Source organism: Periophthalmus magnuspinnatus, chromosome 24 (genome assembly GCF_009829125.3).
Source record: "Periophthalmus magnuspinnatus isolate fPerMag1 chromosome 24, fPerMag1.2.pri, whole genome shotgun sequence".
NCBI classification, from domain to species: Eukaryota; Metazoa; Chordata; class Actinopteri; order Gobiiformes; family Gobiidae; genus Periophthalmus; species Periophthalmus magnuspinnatus.
The window spans coordinates 1,032,114-1,054,116 of NC_047149.1; the positions used below are offsets into that span (position 1 = coordinate 1,032,114).

A 22,003-nucleotide genomic window follows, 5' to 3' on the forward strand; every position below is an offset into this window, starting at 1 on the left:
TTTTTTTCCTTCCCTGATGGCACTGGCATATTCCAAAATGACAATGTCAGGATTCATCTGGCTCAAACTGTGAAAGAGTGGTTCAGGGGGACACATGGATTGGCCAACACAGAGTCCAGACCTTAACCCCATTGAGAATCTTTGACCACTGCACAAAGCCTTCTCCAGCACATCCCAGACTCTACCATCATCAATGCAACATCTTGGTGAAAAATTAATGCAACACTGGATGGAAATAAATCTTGTGACATTGCAGAAGCTTATCAAAACAACACTACTGCTATATTTTTGGTGGATTATTGTCCAGTGAAATCAATTTAAGCCATTGTACATGTTTGTTGGCATGTATGCTAATTTTGACGGTCATTGCTAACGTTAACAACATAATCGCCAGAACAGCCCTGGTTTTTCATAGTTTGTGATGTTTGGAGGCTCACGCTAACTCTCTCACTGAAAATGCATTAGAGCTAACATATGGAAGAATACCAGCATTTGGGATGCAGAAGTTTACAAGCATTGGAGGTCTATATTCATGAATTTTATGTAAAGATTCCTCTCTGGGCATCGTACAACACAAAATGATGGATGAACATAAAGAGAAATAGTTGTGTAAGCAGGCAGTTGTCTGTGTAAAGTTAAAACATACAGATGCCTTTTTACTTTAGTCATATACATATATGTGAATTATAATATTTGAGAACATATTTATTTAATTTGTATTTTGATCTCATAATATGACATATCTGTCCTACTTTCCTGTGTCCCTGCATTGTTATGTAAATGCTTTCTTTATGATGACCTCTTTGTACAGAGTGGACTATAGGCATGTCAGGATTAATCAATCAATAACTAGGATTTAGATCTCACCATTTAACACTACCCTTTAGATGGATGTCATTAAGTACAATATCTAAATGAAATCTGTACTGCACTATGTAAATAAAATAGTATGACAAAAACATGCACAGCAGCTGTAAGAAATCAGGTTTCAAATGCATAGTCATTTATATTCACATTTTATTTGACAAATATTTAAGTGAATTGAGGTTCTTTCCCTGTTTATTGAAAAAAGGCAAAACAATAACTTTTCTAATTGTTGATCGTCTCCTCTTTTTCAGGTGTAAATAAATCCAAAAGCCTGCAGTGGGTTATAGATGTGACTATAGCCTACCCCAAAGCAAGACCTATGGACATCCAGACCTGGATCTTTGGATACAGGCCTCCAACAGTCACACATGTACACTACAGGTAAGGGACCTCAGGGACCTCACTCACACACGTACACTACAGGTAAAGGGACCTCAGTCACACACGTACACTATAGATAACAGACCTCAGTCACACACGTACACTATAGATAACAGACCTCAGTCACACACGTACACTATAGATAAGAGACCTCAGTCACACACGTACACTACAGCACTACAGATAAGAGACCTCAGTCACACACGTACACTACAGATAAGAGACCTCAGTCACACACGTACACTACAGATAGGAGCCCTCACTCACACACGTACACTACAGATAAGAGACCTCAGTCACACACGTACACTACAGATAGGAGCCCTCACTCACACACGTACACTACAGATAAGAGACCTCAGTCACACACGTACACTACAGATAGGAGCCCTCACTCACACACGTACACTACAGATAAGAGACCTCAGTCACACACGTACACTACAGATAGGAGCCCTCACTCACACACGTACACTACAGATAAGAGACCTCAGTCACACACGTACACTACAGATAGGAGCCCTCACTCACACACGTACACTACAGATAAGAGACCTCAGTCACACACGTACACTACAGATAGGAGCCCTCACTCACACACGTACACTACAGATAAGAGACCTCAGTCACACACGTACACTACAGATAGGAGCCCTCACTCACACACGTACACTACAGATAAGAGACCTCAGTCACACACGTACACTACAGATAAGAGACCTCACTCACACATGTACACTATAGATAAAAGACCTCAGTCACACACGTACACTACAGATAGGAGCCCTCACTCACACACGTACACTACAGATAAGAGACCTCAGTCACACACGTACACTACAGATAGGAGCCCTCACTCACACACGTACACTACAGATAAGAGACCTCAGTCACACACGTACACTACAGATAGGAGCCCTCACTCACACACGTACACTACAGATAAGAGACCTCAGTCACACACGTACACTACAGATAGGAGCCCTCACTCACACACGTACACTACAGATAAGAGACCTCAGTCACACACGTACACTACAGATAGGAGCCCTCACTCACACACGTACACTACAGATAAGAGACCTCAGTCACACACGTACACTACAGATAGGAGCCCTCACTCACACACGTACACTACAGATAAGAGACCTCAGTCACACACGTACACTACAGATAAGAGACCTCACTCACACATGTACACTATAGATAAAAGACCTCAGTCACACACGTACACTACAGATAAGAGACCTCAGTCACACACGTACACTACAGATAACAGACCTCAATCACACACGTACACTACAGATAAGAGACCTCAGTCACACACGTACACTACAGATAACAGACCTCAGTCACACACGTACACTACAGATAACAGACCTCAGTCACACACGTACACTACAGATAACAGACCTCAGTCACACACGTACACTACAGATAACAGACCTCAGTCACACACGTACACTACAGATAACAGACCTCAGTCACACACGTACACTACAGATAAGAGACCTCAGTCACACACGTACACTACAGATAACAGACCTCAGTCACAGACATACACTACAGATAAGGGGCCTCCATCACACAGGTACAGTAAGGGACCTCATTTTTCCCAGAGAAATTTGAAAGTTTGTATTTAGATAATTGTATTCAACATTCTATTCAATTCAAAATATATATTCAATATATATTCTATTCAAAATACATATTTGATCCGACCATGAGAGTGTTTCATAAGGTCTAAGTTGGTCTACAATAATGCTGCATTCAGACCGGTGTGTCAAAAACGCGTTGGGCGCCTTTGCATTTGAGGACAGACGAATCCGACACTTTTATACTTGAGGCGCATCCAGGGTGTCCATTGTGGTCTGCGAGTGCCTTTGGATGTTTTGTTTTCTCTTTGTGAACGATGGTTTTAGTGTATTTATTACATATAACCCATCGACCGAGGCGGCAGCGACGTGTCTGGGTCCATGACTAGCCTAGGCTAGACGGTGCGGCCAGCATAATTAAATTGCTTTTAGTTTGTAACTGACGTCTTTCTACTTTTTCCGGATTATGATGTTGCTCCATTTTGGAGAATTTGGATGGTTATTGTGAGGACATTTTAACTCATGCCATTCTGCCCCAGTGGGAATGTGACCTTGGAACATCCTTAGAAAACTACAATGCACTTGCAGACACATTTTAGGAATTTCTTTTTCCATCATCCATGGGTACTTGGATGTGGCCCTGCTTGCATTAAAGGGTCTATGCCTGATTTCAAAACCAGGAGTCATGTTTTAGTTTGAACCCTTAGCACTTAGTCCTTTCTGCCACTTTGATGTTGCACCATAACACACAAACGACTGTCTGGGATAGTAACAATGTGTCGGCACATAAAAAGGTGACCAACTGCATGCACACTAAGACTCATGGGAAAGCATGTCAGTAGTTTCTGTATTGGCATTTTCTTAGGATAGAACTATGTAAAATGAAGAGATTTTATTTAGTCTCAACCTTATTCCTACATACATGATGCAGGGATTCTCTACTATAACTAAAAATAAACAAATCTAAATAAAAAACATATCAAAGTTTAAAATTTGACTTGTCACTTTTGTAATAATAAAATGTATTTATCTTGGATATAAATTCATATTTTCTCCTCCTTCAACTGCCACCTTATCGTGGTGGGGGTGTTTGCGTACCCGAATGATCCTAGGAACTATTTGGCCTGGGGAATTATGCACCTGACAAACAGGTCCTAGGTGACGGGCCAGACAAAGAGCAGTTCCCAATACACCTATGATTAGCTGTATAATGAGGATTGTGACGTCGCCCGGTATGGCGCAGCCGGGGCCCCACCCTGGAGGCAGGCCTGAGGTTGGGGCTTGAATGCGAGCCCGGCCTTTGCCCACGGGGCCCGGCCGGGCTCAGAGGGTCTCATAGGCGTCGGGTGCGTAGATGACTGGGCAGCTGAAGATGGATGTCTCAACGACCCAGTCCACAGACACAGCATCTGGCTGTAGCAATGTGGAATGTCACCTCGCTGGGGGGGAAGGAGCCTGAGCTCGTGCAGGAGGTTGAGAGGTACCAGCTAGATATACCACCTCCATACACAGCTTGGGCTTTGATACCCAACTCCTTGAGAGGGGTTGAACCCTCCACTTCTCTGGCGTTGCCCATGGGGAGAGGCGGCGAGCTGCTGTGGGCTTTCTCATTGCCCCACAGCTCAGCTGTTACGTGTTGGAGTTCACCCCAGTGAACGAGAGGGTGGCATCCCTGCGTCTTTGGGTCGGGGACAGGTCTCACTGTTGTGTCGGCCTATGGGCCGAACAGCAATGTAGAGTACCCGGCCTTCTTGGAGTCCCTGGGAGGGGTACTAGACAGTGCACCTACTGGGGACTCCATTGTTCAGCAGGGTCTTCAACTCACGCCTCCGGGAGAGCTTCTCCCATGTCCCGGGGGAGGTTGGAGACATGGAGTCCGAGTAGTCCATGTTCCTCCTCCATTGTCAATGTGGCTGCACGTAGCTGTGGTCGCAAGTTCTCTGGTGCCTGTTGCAGTGGCAATCCCCGAACCTGGTGGTGGACGCCGGAAGTAAGGGATGCCGTCAGGCTGAAGATGGAGTCCTATCAGGCCCTGCTGGCTTGGGGGACTCCTGAAGCAGCGGACAGGTACCATCAGGCCAAGCGTGCTGCAGCCCATGCTGTCACAGAGGCAAAAACTCAGGGCTGGGAGAAGTTCGGGGAGGCCATGGAGGAGGATTATCGGTCGGCCTCGAAGAAATTCTGGCAAACCGTCCAACGCCTCAGGAGTAGGAAGCAGTGCCTCACCAACACTGTTTACAGTGCTGGCTGAAAGCTGCTGACCTCAACTTGGAGTCTTGTTCACGAGTGAGGGACGGATGGAGCGTGAGATTGACAGGCGGATTGGTGTACTGTCTGCAGTGATGCGGTCGCTGTATCGGACCGTTGTGGTAAAGGAGCTGAGCCAGAAGTCAAAGCTATCAATTTACCGGTAAATCTACGTTCCTACCCTCACGTATGGTCATGAGCTTTGGGTAATGATCGAAAGTATAAGATCGTGAATACAAGTGGCCGAAATGGGTTTTGCTCCGCAGGGTGGCTGGGCACTCCCTTAGAGATGGGGTGAGGAGCTCAGTCACACGGGGGGAGCTCGGGGTAGAGCTGCTGCTCCTCCATGTCAAGAGGAGGCAGTTGAGGTGGCTCGGGCATCTATTCCAGATGCTGGACGCCTCCCTAGAGAGGTGTTCCGGGCACGTCCCACTGGGAGGAGGCCCCGGGGAAGACCCAGGACATGCTGGAGGGACTATGTCTCTCGGCTGGCCTGGGAACGCCTCGAGATCCTCCCGGAAGAGCTGGAGGAAGTGTGTGTGGAGAGGGAAGTCAGGGTCTCCTTGCTGAAACTGCTGCCTCCGTGACCCGGCCTCGGATAAAGCTCATTAGTCAAAAAAGACAAATCTGATGCACAGAGGATAAACTGGCTAAGACATGGGCACACACAGACTGGGGGAGTGCTGAAAAAATATCAGTTACAAATATCTGCAAAACTTTCAGCCTCAGACAGACGCTGATATCTAGGCAAATCCTCAGATATTACAAACATTACCGATATTCAGGAACCCCTCGAAATGGTCTATCCTTAAGAACGTATAGAATACCATCCTTAATGTAAAGAGCAGTTATCTTGAAAAATGAAAGGGCCTGTTTCTGATTTTAATGTATTCTTGTCAAGTCCCTCCGTAGACCCAGCCTCACATCCTTGAAGTTGGCGGCTTATTGTAATAGATGTAAGCACGTATCCCCTAGGTTTGTCCCGCATCCATGCACCGCTAATGTATTGTTCCTTTGCGTCCTTCACTTCGCCCTCTGCTTTAATCTGTCCCTGTGGTGATACAGTGTGATGAAGTCAGCACTGGATCACTCATGACTTTAAACACAAAATGAGATGCCTGGATTACATCAGAACTTCAAACATTTAAGTGCATATGACAGGTTTTCATGTTTGTCTAACTATGACTTGGTTTGGTGGTATAGTACTTGTGGTAAGTACTTACTACTCATGGCTTTACATCACTTATGTGGCAGTTTGTAAAGAGAAGTTGCTGAATACAGGAAGTAGTGTTTATTTGTAAAGTGGAATGCCACTATGTGGAATGCCACTATGTCAACACAGGAAATCACATCCAAAATGCAGAGACAATTGGCACAACAGTGCTCGCCAACCTCACTGTTGGCGTCACTACTTCCTGTCCAGTTTTATCTCTGACATTGTTGCTGAGTCACGCTAAAATGAATAAATATTTAAAGATAAGGCAGTGGATAGGGAGCTGCTGCTGTAGCTCAATGCTAGCACTAATGATCATTTTGACACATAATAAATATTAAAACGTAAAGCACTTTGAATGACCTTGTGTATGAATTGTGCTATACAAATAAACTTGCCTTGCCTTGCCTTGCCTAAAACATGACTACAACCTAAAGTATTCTACATATAAAATAATCAGGCAGTCTTTATTTTAATGAATTTTAATACAAGTAAGTTGTTTGTTTTATGTTGTACGATTGTAATGAAAGTGACTCTTAGCTTTGAGACAGTGAGCTAGCTAGCGTGCCTCTGTGCACAGAGCCTATTTACACGAAGGAAAGAGTTTTTCTTTCAGTTTAAACCTTCATATAAAATAAAGGTGTTGTCATTTATTTTTATTAGTCTAATCAAAACTGTTGTGCAATTTAGACAAGTTTTGGCCTTTGTTAACATTATTGTTGCTAGGTAATAGCTATGGAAATACCTCCACGTATGTCATATCTGCTGCCCGTATCCAACCAGGAATTAAAATTATAAACATCGCTATCATCATCAAAATGTAAAAAATAGATTTTTTTGTCAAATCTTAAATCTCATGATTTTAGCTATGTTTTGGTCAACTAGCTAGTTTAGCCTGTCACATCTACTTTAACTACTACATATATTGTTTGGTTGTTTTATTATTGTTTTCTTAATTGTCTGAGTTGGCATGTGACTAAAAAATCTAAAAGTAAGTGTGATTTATTAACAATGGTGGCTCTCAGGGGCCTCTCCACTCAGGGGTCGACTCATTAAGGCCATTATTAGGAGCGGAGGAGGTCCTGGTTCATGTCCCAGGCCCAGTCCACCTTGAACTTAAACAGAAAAGGCTTCTCTTAATCACACCATCAAAGTAAATATACCCATAGGTTTATCCATGGGTCCAGGATAAAGGCACTGGACCTGATTTTTACTACCTTAAAAGGTGAAAAATGGAGCTAGTTCATTTCAACAGTTTGCAGTGGTTCAAAGTTATTCCTGACTTACCCTCTGCATTTCGAGCATCCCAATTATTCACCGCGATGAGTTTATAAGTGCTTTTCACAACTTTCATAGAACAGAGGGAAGCCTCTGAACTGTAATGAACTAGCATGCTACAACTCGTGCTTTTTGATTATCAGACAACAAAGCCTTTTTTTAATTAGATGCAGACAATACGCAGTGGGCATATTTTACCCCAGTACAGATATATTGTTAAGACAAACTTAGCCCAAATACTTTGGATACAGGATCTTTTTAAGAAAATATTTTATTATATTTTGTTTTGATTTTCTGAAGGATATGAGCACTTCTGCCGCACGACAGCTGGAGCAAAGCCACTTATGTAATGTCTAATGTGCAGTGGCTTTTAAAAAATTCTCATTTATGGGTCATGTTCTCATTTGTGTAGTACCAGTGTAGTATGTATAGATGGTGTTGGTTGCAGCCAGCAGTGAGTGCTGTGTAAGTGCACGGAGCTGTCAGTCTGTGCTTGATTCAGCAGCTCTGCTCTTGTGGGAATCAGCCATTTAACCATATATTGTATAAGCAGCTTTTGAGTTCAAAATATGTCTGCTGTGTGCTGTATGCATCTAATTTATAAAGCGTTTCATTGTTTGATTATCAGGGAGTGCATGATAGCATGCTTTTTTTTACCACGATTTCTTTACACAATAGAATTTAATTTTCAGCATTAAATATTGGTACTTTGTTTTCTCTTCCCATGTGTGTAATATGTGTGTAATCCCTCAGTGTGCAGTAGTTTCATAGTGGTCCAAGGGTGTATACTGGTCTATGTCTTTTACTTGTGAAACATATCATTAGATATCATTCTAAAGATACTCAAAAAAGGTTCATTTCTGTCCTGTCAATGTGACTTTTTGCATTGATACCTGCTCAAGTGAGTATCTAGTTTTAATATCGATTAGTATCTGAATTTTGATACTTTTGACAACTCAAATAGTGCAAACATATCTTCACGTTTTAGCCTAATGTATGTATTTTTAATGTACTCAAGAGTCATTTAAAAAGACAAATCTGATGCACTAAGACCAAATATCGACTACAATTTCAATATGGGACCAATACCGATATCTCTAGAAACCCGTAACCCATAAGAACTGCTCATCCAAGCCACTTCTTCAGTTCTGAAGAAGTGGCTTGGATGAGCAGTGAAACGTCTTCACTCCTACAAGATTTGTCCAGTTGACAGATTTAACTTCGTTGTTTGCTATGGATCAGACCTGGACGACTGAGGGTCTACACAGACACCTTAACCCATAAGCTGCTGATTATTTTATTTGATTATCCTGATTATCACAATTTCATAGCAGTTTATCAGAAATGTGCTCAAACGTGCCAGCGGTTCAAATACTGGAATGGACTTGTTGATCTCCATTGTGATATTGTTTGTTTTCCACATATACCTCTCGTATAGGTCAGAGAATGTGACACCAGAGTTTGGAACCGTTGACCTCTTTCTCTCTTCCTCTCACTTGTACCATCTTCATCTTCTCCTCTTATCTCTTCCTCTCCTCCTCTTGTTCTCTCTCCTCTTGTCTCTCCTCTTCTTGTACCATCTACACCCCCATCCTCATCCCTCTTCCCTCACGCCTGTCTCCTCTCTAGCTCATGGTCTCTCCATCCTCTCCTCTTTCTTCCCTCTCTCCTATCTACCTCTAACCTCTCTCCTTTGTTGCTCATATGCTCTCCATCCTCTCCTCTCTTTCTTCCCTCTCTCCCCTCTCCTCCTCTCTGTTCCTGACCTTGATATTATTGTGCTGCCCTCTGCTGTCAGTTCAGATATAGATTATAAAAGTACTGCTGTGTTAGGGCTGATTCTGGTTTCAATTCCTCCCCCTCTGTCTGTCTCTCTTCCTCTATCCCTTCACTATCCTCTCAGTCCCTCTCTCATCCCTCTCAGTCTCTTTTCCCTCCCGCTCTCTGTCTCAGTCCCACCCACCCCACCCCCCAGCATCCCTCCCTTCATCCCGTCTGTTTTTCTGTAGTAGTGTGCGGATAATCGGAGTCCCCGATTGGGGAGGAATATAAGCCTAGTGCAGATGGACTCAGGTGCTTGAATATTCACTCATTCTTTTGGATCTGCTCTTTTTTACCACATGTTCTGTACGTTACAGTCTTGTATTTTTTGCCTCTTTGCCTGACACCACCAGTCTATAGTACAGAGTTATCAGTTTTTAGACATAATAGGAGCCTATGAGGATGTGATACATATATATTTATTTGTATAGTAATCACTAGGTATGGGATGATATTGAAATTCTGTGTTGTGATTATCATGGCCAAAATAATTCAGATTAACAATTATATAATGATAGTTAGCGTGAGCTTGTGTGGGCTTGTTTATTGCCCCACAGCTCAGCCGCCACATGTTGGAGTTCACCCTGGTGAGTGTTGTTCTGTTATTGGACTGTGCTAGACACAGTTTGTCAATAACAAACACCATGTTTTAGCACAAGAGTGAGGAGCTCGGTCACACAGGAGGACTTCGGGATAGAGGCTCTGCTAATTGACGTCGAGAGGAGCTCTGAGTAGAGCCGCTGCTCATCCACATCGAGAGGAGCAGCTGAGATGGCTTGGGCATCTGTTCCGGATGCCCCATGGATGCCTCCCTGGGATTTTTTCTGTTCTACAGTTAAATTTGAGCTATGCAGTGTTGATATTATTACTATAACACTGACTCATAGACACTAACTATGAAAGTGTTTTTTGCTACTGCTATTTTATTACTTTATTTTTTAACCACATCATACATTTATTAGAAAAGCGGCTGAAATGGGTTTCCTCCGCAGGGTGGCCGGGCGCACCCTTAGGGATAGGGTGAGGAGCTCGGTCACACGGGAGGAGCTCGGAGTAGAGCCGCTGCTCCTACACGTTGAGAGGAACCAGTTGAGGTGGCTCGGGCATCTGCTCAGGATGCCTCCTGGACGCCTCCCTAGGGAGGTGTTCTGGGCATGTCCCACCGGGAGGAGGCCCCGGGGAAGACCCAGGACACGCTGGAGGGACTATGTCTCTCAGCTGGCCTGGGAACGCCTTGGGGTCCCACCGAAGGAGCTGGAGGATGTGTCCGGAGTGAGGGAAGTCTGGGAGTCCCTGCTTAGACTGCTGCCCCCGCGACCCGGCCCCGGATAAGCGGAAGAAAATGGATGGATGGATGGATGGATCATACATTTAGAATAGCTTTTTGGGGGGGTAATTCTGCTTTAGTGTTATTGTGTCAGTGATATGAATTAGTTTCAATATTATGTTTTATGGTCTATATTTTCTTCAGCAATATATCATACTTCAAAATTTGTTACAGTGACAGGCCTAAAGCCACGCCCACTTTTCCCCACACGGAGGTGATAGTTCCGGGCCTTAGCACAGAGTGTGGGTGGGTTGGCTGTTTGTCCAGATCAGGAGCGGATCCGTGTGCAGCCACCTCTCTTCCTAGAGGAGGCGTAAAGCTCCGTGCACTTCATAGCTTGCTTTAGTTTGACATTTTTTGTAATATTTAAGGTACGGTTTGATCATAGTGGTGTAAACATCAGTTTATTGGCAAGAGGAGCTCTCCCAATTTCTCTGTTAGTTTTGAGTTGAGTTTGAGTCCGCTGTGCTGATACATCATCATCCCCTACTTCCCCTGCGGCACACAGACTCGAAGGAGAAGAGCCGACAGTGCCCAGAGATCATCCAGGTGTTTGTGAAGGGCTTTAGTGTTAAGATTGTTGTGAGAAGGAACGTCATGTTTTCACTTATTCAATATTATTAACACCGTGACCAAACATTGAAATCATGCGTTCACTGTCATTCACTTGTCTTATAGATCACCAATCGTCTAGTTTTATGAATCAGCTCAATCAAGTCAAAGTTAGCAAATGTTAAATTGAAGGCTTTTCTCCAGTTGTGATACAGCTTAAATTTTTAACTTTTTTGTAATTTAGAATTTAACAGTATTAAATTGAAATAACTTCTTTAGCTTCTAAAATGGTCAGCGTTATTATTCTATTTGTTCTTATGATTACATTGTAAACTGAATAATCTCTCATCGCTAGTACCATGTAGACATAGCACGTTACCTGCTACCAATGTTCCCTCTAATTTTTCACGAGTCTGAGCAAACACACACTCCCTGAGCAGTGGACCAGTGTGAGCGACATCAGACGTGCGCACTGTGGTCATCAGACGTGCGCACTGTGGTCATCAGATGTGCGCACTGTGGTCATGCTGCATCGCATCCATCCAAGTTAAATGGTTTATTAAAAGAATTAAATTACCGCATTTACATTTCTGTTATAAGACTTTTAATTAAGTGCTTTAGCCCACTTATACAATGAAAATGACAAAAATCTTGCTCATGACCTGTGTAGTATTTTAATGCTATTGGAAGTATAAATATTTAATTTTAACTATGGCAAAACATGAGTCTCCAACCAAACCAAGACAACTCTAAACTCCAATGTTGAAAACACACTTAACATTTTTATGATAAAGCTCTGACTTGTATTATGAGTATAAGCCATTGTGTGAAGCTTTTGCTTGATTTTTACAACTCATAAACTTGTGACAGTCAATGACCAATACACACTGAGAGGAATCTGTATCTGCACACACAGCTGCTCTATTACTGTACATTTATACTGTACATCATATCAAAACACAATATAAAATGTATATTTGTATATAAAATATATTCAAAACAAGTGGTATGGGTCCAAATAAATATATATTTACAAACCACACACTGCAAACGGTGAGCAAACACACACACACTTCAAAATGTAAACAAACACACTGGGAACTAAAAATACACTGTACATGTGACAGTGTGACAGTCATTCTGTGACAGAGGTTGGTGGATCGAGTCCCACTCGGACCAACTTCTGTCATTGTGTCCTTAGGTCTGTCATTGTGTCCTTAGGCAAGACACTTCACCAACGTGGCGTGTGCGTGTATGATTGGTGGTGGTCGGGGGGGCGCAGATTGGCATTAGCTAATGCTAATGATTACACATAATACACATTTGACCCACAATTAAGTCAATAGCAGAATAAACCACGCTTACCGATCAGGAACAGCATCCAGTCCATCAAAACATCAGGTCCTCTACTCCTGAGTCCACCATGAGATCTTCACTCGTTTCCACGAACCGCTCCAGGTCCGAAATGCCTCTAGTTTAACTTGTACAAACATCCACAGTGTCCTCGGTCGCGTACTTCCTTTGTTTTGTCCGTTTCGTCATGTTTAAAACGCAAAACTGCTGCAAAACAGTGCGTAAAATTATGCAATTACGCGCCCGTAATTTTATGCGTGCATTTTTGCCCGAGGGCGGGCCGTCGGAATGGTAAGGGGTTAAACAGCACTTAGCATCTTTAGCGAGTCTTCACTCCACATCGGCCACGTCGGCTATGGCCGTGTCCCAATTCGCCAAACTGGCCTTAGAATCACCATTCGAAGCGTGCATCAAAGGGCAGTTACGTAATTTCCGGCGCGACAAGGGCTGTCCCATTTCAAAGCACCCTACTGAATGCAGCCGACAAACCTGCCCTTCCCTTTGCAACGTTTCCATGGAGATCGGACGTAACCGAAGCGTGCATCTATACCCCATCATGCATCGCGGCTACGCAAAAAAAAGAAGAAAATGGAGTCCGTTGCGCAATACACGTTCAAATGTTCGTGCTGGTTTACCTCATCTACAACAGAGCGACATGAAACTGTTAAATCTGAATAAAGATCTGTACAGTGTGTTTGATGATTAAAAAGGAGTTAAATGGAATAAAGGAATGTGCAGTTATTGCTACACAATAAGAAGACATTATTATCATAAAAAATTATTACTGCAATAAGAATAATGTAAGAATGTTTGTTTCTATTGTAAGTGTCAAAGACCAAGAGACTGAAACGTAAAGTCAGAAGGTTTAATGAGTTGCACACAGGTAATGTGAACAATGAAGCAATGGACTCTGAGGAAAGGACAGAACAGAGTCCTAAGACGTGCACAAAATCTTCATGAGTTCCGTACATTCCATATGTCTGCGCCCCTTGTGGGCACGTGTCATTTACTTTCGTGTTAGTAAATCAAGACACTAGCTTGATGTAGCGCTGCACTGCTAGAAAATACCTTATAATAATCAGATGAAAAGAACTGGCACGGCATAGAAGGGAAACAGCGCCCTCTACTGTTATTAAAGTGGTGTAGCCACTGGCCAAAATAACAAACCATTAAACTGCAATATCCCACTATATGTGCAACTAATCAGTGTTCTCTGGTTTATAGACTATGAAAGTAAAAATTATATTGTTATTACGTTTTCACAAGGTATATTTTGTTTAAGTTATGAAGTAGCTACAAATGAGTAAAAAAATCACCTCAAACGTTATATTTGCCTATTGATATTCAATCTAAACAGAAAGAAGCGGCTGTGACGACGACATCTTGACTTTTCTTCTATTAAATAATAAATCATTAAAAATATCGTACGCTCAAAGACAGCTGTGGAAGTGTGGTCCGTGGTGTGGGCCTGTCCCACTTCAGCAAGATGGCGGCTACACTGAGGAGGGCAAATTCTTGTCCGGAACCTTCTAACTACACTTTGAAGAGTACTTCGAAGGGACCCTTCAAAGGGTGCATTTGGCGAATTGGGACACGGCCACTGATAGCGGCACATGAGGATGCCTGTCAATGATGTTGATAAGCTGCGCAAATTCGTATGTGAATCACATAATTGTCTGGAGCAGCTCATCCCCGGTCACACTCATTGACTCACATTGAAAAATAGCACAGAATGAATTGTTGAGTGTTTATTTTATTTTCAACTCCTGTTCGATTTTTTTGTGCGCAGCACAGATTTTCTGTGCGCGGAGACCATGTCAGCAGTGTGCAATTGCGCACACGCGCAGCTTGGAGGGAACAGTGCCTGCTACCCATGTGACCTGTGTGTCCAAAGACTGTCCACGTGTCACCATAGTGAACTGACCCTCACACACACTCGCTATGGTTTCATGCATGCCAGCAAAACAGGCCTAGTCCAATTTAAACACATTTTTAAAAATGCAACAATAGCTCAGTTGATGGAGCGGTCACATTCACTGACCCACAGGTTGGCGGTGCTATTCCAGCTCTCACAGATGAATGCTTTTGTTGTGTCCTTGGGCAAGACACTTAACCCACCTCGCTCCCCAGTGTCACTGGTGAAAATGTGGTTGATTGGGTGAGTGGTTCCTTGATGTAAAGTGCTTTCATTGCCTTGAAGGTGGAAAAGCACTGTATAAAAATGTGACTGTTTACCATGACCGTTTATATGACCATGCATATAAACCTAGGTACTGTGATTGAAGTGCCGCAGATGGATTCTTCCAGATGCCCGTAACACATCTGTAGAAGCCGGTACTTGCTTGGATACCTGCTGCATCTAACAGCTCAGTCGAGTTACATTAGGTGCAGACTAGGAGAGGAAATCAAATGCATGAAGTAAGAAAAAGCCAGAAAAATATTAGACATGCATTTGGATGTTTACTCTCTCGTTTTAAAAGAGCAGCCTTGATAAAGTACGGTCCCTGCACAGCGGACTAGCATGTGTTGTTTTGTTGTTTTGGTCTATTGGTTGGTCTGTTGACTGTAGACTGGAACAAGAGTGGTCTGACAGGTTTTGGGGCCAAGGCCATTTGGTTGTCCAAACGTAGGGACTGACCCTCACACACACTGCCCCTTGTGCGTTCAGATCAGGGTGACAGCAGATCATCGGGGCAGGGACCTCTTATCGGTGACTTGGTCAAACTGAAGCCTCAAAACAAATGTTGCCTCATCTGAACCAGGAACTCCTCCTTACCCCTGCTCCAGTAACCAGACACAAGCCAGACCCATTTGTGTAGTAAACTGGATTTTATTTCTGCACTTTTTCAATCTGGGAAGCTAGCAATAATCAGTGGTTATTTCTTCTACCAAAACATCTCAGAATGTTCATTAATGGTTAGATAATACAACTGTGCAGAAGACAATTTGTATTTACCACAGTTAAATCTATCATCACGTCCTCCTGCCCCTTGCCCTCATTTCCCCTGTCATTCCTCAGTTTCAGTCATTTGCCAAATTTGCGTCAATCTTGCTAGCTGTTAGCTTCATGTTATCTGTCTGTTGAAACCTTAAATTCGCCCTTCTGTTGAAACCTTAAGTTCGCCCTTAAATTGAGTTCACAAAGACTTTTACAATGTTTACTGTTTTGGAAACAAATATTACACTCAAATTAGTTGGCCTTCATTTTTCTCTGCACTGATCTGTTTGCTTAGGCTTTTTAGCAGTTAAATGTGGTGTAAACATATCATAAACATATTTAAAGGAATAAAACTGGATGTCGTATTACCAGTAGTTAGTTCGTGTATGTGTTGCCATTAGGGATGGGACAATATGAAAATTTAGACTCACGATTAGTGTGAACAAAATAATTGCGCTTAATGGTATTAACATGATAATTATTAACCTGTTAATGTTGTGATGGTCCAGGCCCACATTACAAATCTACATGGGTGATGCAGAAGTTTATGTACTTTGTTGTAAACAATCTACACATCAAATGAAAAGCTACGGCGCTCGTCTTTCCGAATATGCAAACCATTTTTACCTGCTATCACCACAGTGCTGATAGGAAAGCTGTTTTTACAGAAAAGCCAAAAATTTGAATTTGGACTTCACTTACTGTATTTTCTGCACTATAAGGCGCATCGGAATATTAGGCGCACCTTCAATAAATGGCCTATTAACAGTTTTCATACATAGGGCGCACCGCATTATAAGGCGCATAGAATATAAACTACTGTAGTAGCTGGGGTTGTGTTATGCATACACGAGATGGAGCTGCGCTAAAGGGAATGTCAACAAAACAGATAAGTCAGTCAGTCAAACTTTCTTAATAGAATATAAAAAACGTTCTGAAAACTTTGTTCACTCACAAAACAAGTTAATGCATATTCACAATATCTTTCAGTCTTGTTCAGTTGTAAACACGTGAAAGAAACATGTAAAGCTCACTTTTTCAGTTCATTCCTCATTCACAAATCCGTCGAATTCTTCCCCTTCAGTGTCTGAGTTGAACAGTTGGACGAGCTTGGCATTCAAAGTGCCCGATTCCGTCTCGTCAAAATCGCCATTATCCGTGTCACTGCTGTTGTCTGGCAGTTCAGTGACAATTCCTGCCTTCGTGAAAGCTCGGACCACAGTTGAGACTAATATATCAGCCCAGGCATCCGCAATCCATTCGCAGATGGTGGCGTATGTCGCCCCGCGCTGACTCCCCGTCTCCCCGTTATTACCGCTATTACTTCGGCGACGCCTCCTGACTACGGGTGTCATAATTGACCAATATTGATCCATATATAAGGCGCATCGGATTATAAGACGCACTGTGGGTTTTTGAGAAAATGAAAGACTTTTAGGTGCGCCTTATAGTGTGGAAAATACGGTACGTTTGGGGCTCTGGTTCTGTCAAACATCAACATATTCCAAGAATGTTGGTCGTTCGGTACAGCTCCAGAATATAATCCAGTGAAGAAATCATTTCTACAAAATAGATTAGATCCTCCATGTCCAATCTGCTGAAAGTATTCCAAACGTGAAATCTGCTTCATCCCTTTTGTCCATTTCAGGCATAATAAACTTCTGATAGTGCCAACTTTCTTCCTCAGTGCTAAACACACTCATTAGCTTCTGACTGACACCAGTGTTGGCCAATAAGGTAGGGGTTGTGGGTTACTGGAGTCCCAGACAGCGAATCAGTGCTACAGATGACTGAAAGTTTACACCCCACTCTCCCCCTTGTAAAATTAACCAATTACATTACACACATTTAGTGACATTTTCCCCTTACAGCCAATGAGCATTGGAACACGACGATGTATGGTATGCATGGTTTTCTGTAAACAGACAGAGCATGACGATTGCGTAAATGAAGCCGTGTGGATCTGTACATAATGCGCACGCATTTAACCCACTGTTGTTTTGCATTCTAAACATGACGAAACGGACAAAACAAAGGAAGTACACAATCGAGGACACTGTGGGTGTTTGTACAAGTTATACTAGAGGCATCTTTGAGCCGGAGCAGTTCATGGCAAAGAGTGAAGATGGCTGTAGACTCAGTAGAGGAGGAGAGGACCTTATTATTGGATGTACTGGATGCTGTTCTCGATCAGTAAGCGAGGTTTATTCTGCTGACATGATTTCATGTAAAATATATTTTGTGTATGTCTGTTAAATGCTGCTTACCTAGCGCTGACCTAGTGATAGCAAAGTTCACACAAATCCAAACTAACATAATCTACATTCAATAGTTTATTTCACATGGTATGTTACTTACGATAGATATTTTCGTCTCAAGTTTGGCAAACAATGCAGGATGGATGTCTCGTAAATTCAGCTGATTCAAATTGGGGTCACCATGTCCTCCTCTCCACCGTCCTCATGACCGCCTGTCCTCATGACCGCCTGTCCTCATGACCACCTGTCCTCCTTCAACCTCTTTCCTGTCTTCCTGTCCCCATGTCCTTCTTCCCCCCGTGTCCTCCTTTCCCCTCTCCCTTGTCCCCATGCCCTCCTGTCCTCATGTCTCCCTGTTCTCTTTCCCTGTCTCCCCCGTCCCCATGCCCTCCCATCCTCATGTCTTGCACCCCTGTGTTCTTTTCTCCTGTCCTCCTGTCCCCTGTTCCTCTCTCCCCTGTCCCCCTGTGCTCCTCTCTGGCCCCTTGTCCTCCTTCCCTCTCACTCTTGAACCCGTGTGCTCTTTTACCCGGTTCTTCTCTCCCCGGTCCCCCTGTCCTCCTCCTTGTCCCCTGTCCTTCTGTCTGTCCCCATTTCACCCGTCCGCCCGTGCTCAGGTTACACAGGCCTGATTTGTGATGAATATTTCAGTTGAGGCAGGGTGCTTGTGGTCGGGCGTTTCGAACTGTGCCTAAGTGCTCCATTGTCTGTTAGTAAAACATGGCTCAGGTTTCTGCTGCTGTACAAACCCCCAATGAACTGTGAGCGCCACCTAGGCTTTGGTTTGGTCATCATTTTTATTCATTTATTTTTCATTTTCATATAAAATATTTTGCATATGTTTTTTTGTTTTTTTTTGTCTCTGCACATGTCACAATAAAACATTTTGAATTTTTTAGGATACTATTAAAACTACTTTATACCTCTGACACAATAACCTTAAAAGGCCTGTATTTCCCTGTTACAGATTTTGTACAAGGTCAAAATAAGCCTGCTGCATACTGTGTGCATATAATTTAATTTAATGTCCAAAAAATCGGGAAGTCTGTGTTCCCATGCTAGTTGTTGTTAGCTTTACCATCAGGGCAAACTCAAAACAGGCAAAAGTCAGTGAGGAATAACTTTGGACCACTGTAAACGGTTTCAAATGAACTGTCGTATTTTTCAGACTAGAGGTCGCACTTTTTTCATTGTTTGTCTGGGGGTGGGACTTATACTCAGATGCGATTTATATGTGAAATTATTTAAGTATATAATTTCACATCTTTGTTATTGTCACACTGACAATGGCACGAGGCCACACCTCATCTACTTCCGGAGCGGCGCTTCATCTACATCTGGAGCAGGTGGAGTTGTTTAGAAGCGACAACGAAGTTGTGATTTGGAGTGAGATTGAGAGTAAACTTGCTTGTTTTTATGCTTTAGTTGTGTATTTAACTGTTAATATCTTACGTTACCATACCAGACCCGTATTCAGTTCTGTCTGTGCTTCATGTAGCTGAATAAATGTGTTATGTAACGGTTGATTATACATTATATGTTACAGTTCACGTGTTTGAACAATAGATGGTGCTGGTGTGTTTATCACCAGTAAGAAAATTGACTTGACTCATTTTCTTTTATACATTTCGCATTTAATTTCCCCTTATATATTTCCCCTTCATTTATAAGACCATAAATGTGAGTAAATGTTTTGTGTGTAAATGTTTAGTTTATCATAAGTCTAGTTAAAGGTCACAAAAACTACTTCCTGTTTTCCGGTTCAGCCTTTTATGCTAATGTAAAGTCTTACCTGACAGAGCACTATTTAAGAAACAATTGAGAAGTAAAATATAAAGGTTTGGGTTCACCAGTTTGTTTACTACCAGGCCAAAGTGGTATGTATATTTTCCATGCGTTCATGTGCAGTTTTGTGTGTAGATGTAATATGAGCCAGAGCTTATGTTATATTTGATGTTTTTGCTAGTTCTACAGTGTGAACTGTGATGAAGAAGTAAGACCACAGTAAATATCAGTGAAGAGACCTCTTGTGTCTCTCGTGTTTGTGGACAAGCTGCTTATGTTACGTTAGCATAGCGTATCTGATTAACTGTTAATATCTTACATAAACATACCAGACTTATATTCAGTTCTGTCTGTGTGTTACATTAGCATACTGTACTGCTATTCAGCCTGTCGTTCTCTATTTTATTGTTGTTATAACTTGCCTTTAAAGACAAAATTCTGTTCTTTGTCTTGGGTTTTATAAAATAAATTTCCCCAAAAAATGCAACTTATAGTCCAGTGTGACTTATACATGTTTTTTTCTTCAATATTAGGCATTTGGTGCAACTTTTACTCTGGAGCGACATATAGTCCAGAAAATATGGTAGTTGTTTTATTTTTATTTTTTTTAAAGATGGATGTTTATGAACAACATGGTCTATATATATATATATATATATATATATATATATGTATATGTATATGTATATGTATATATATATGTATATGTATGTATATGTATGTATGTGTATGTATGTGTATGTATGTGTATGTATGTGTATGTATGTGTATGTATGTATGTATGTGTATGTATGTATGTGTATGTATGTGTATGTATGTATGTGTATGTATGTGTATGTATATATGTGTATATATATGTATGTATATGTGTATATATATGTATGTATATGTGTATGTGTATGTATATATATATATATATATATATATATATATATATATATATATATATATGTATGTGTATGTATGTATATGTATGTATATGTATGTATATGTATGTATATGTATGTATATGTATGTATATGTATGTGTATGTATGTGTATGTATGTGTATGTATGTGTATGTATGTATGTGTATGTATGTATGTGTATGTATGTATGTGTATGTATGTATGTGTATGTATGTATGTGTATGTATGTGTATGTATGTGTATGTATATATATGTATGTATATGTGTATATATATGTATGTATATGTGTATATATATGTATGTATATGTGTATATATATGTATGTATATGTGTATGTGTATGTATATATGTATGTATATGTGTATATATATGTATGTATATGTATATATATATATATATATATATATATATATATATATATATATATATATGGTATATGGTATATGGTATATGGTAATATATAAGTCTTGATCTGACCCTTTTAAGACCTCCAGATGCGGACATGCACAGATGCTTTGACCCTCACTTCTCTCATTGAAGACCCGTCACCAGCTTTTATCCATGGAAATGTTTTTGCTTTGTCAGGAATTTTCCAGAGAATGACATTAAAGGTCCTATATTGCACAAAATGGACTCTTGTCAGCTTTAATCCATAGTATAATGCTGTTATTTCGTCAAAAACACACCTGGAGTTTTGTTTTGTTTCATTCACACATGTTTGAGTAAACCTGGTTTATTAGTCCGCCTACATTTACAAAGTTCAAAATGCACAGTTCCACCTTGTGATGTCATGAAAAGGTAGTTTTCAAATTAGCATGTACCTTTTACCTTCAGTAGAGGTTGACAATTCCAGGACTGAAATAATCCATAGTGAAGGTGTATGGAAAACACAGTGTAGCACTTCCTGTATTACCACATGACATCACAAGGTGGAACAGTGTGTTTTCAGTCTGAGAGAAAAACTCCACCTAAATATGCAGGGTTTGTGTGTTAAACATGTGTGAATGAAACAAAACACAACTCCAGGTCTGTTTGTGATGAGAGAAAATAATGAAAAGAAAATAATGTAATATGGGCCCTTTAAACTTTTTTTTTTTTTTTTTTTTACCTTTGTGTGTTTTCATGAGATAAGCAGGTGACTTCACATGGCCAAGTTACATGCCAGATTTGTGGAGAGGCAGGCCCCCTTACAGTATGCATAAACACCTGTTGAATAAATGCAAGAGTTGGAATTCTTGTCTGGGTAAAAGACATGATTTGAAAAAAGTTTACAATGACGAGTGAGTCTGGAACCATATCCTGCCTCCACGATTTCAGATAGATGTGATTGTGATTGACAGACCAATTAACTAATCATTAACCCTTACGGTCTGGTTCCAGACCCTTCTGCGTTTAAACAGGATGTAGGAGCGACTGTCTGCTTCAACAGGTGAATGGCTTGAATTCTGTGGGGCCACGTACTGTGCTAGTGATCACATGA

The 22,003-nt window shown here is 41.6% G+C and overlaps 1 protein-coding gene across 1 annotated transcript in view; it reads left to right on the top strand.

The window, feature by feature from the left end:
- Positions 1-22,003, top strand: part of lpgat1 (lysophosphatidylglycerol acyltransferase 1) — a 62,203-nt gene that overhangs the window by 35,811 nt on the left and 4,389 nt on the right. Inside the window, exon 6 of the mRNA XM_033990544.2 lies at positions 1,119-1,248. Within this exon, the coding sequence (XP_033846435.1) occupies positions 1,119-1,248 (130 nt within the window). The remainder of the gene's footprint in view (positions 1-1,118; positions 1,249-22,003) is intronic.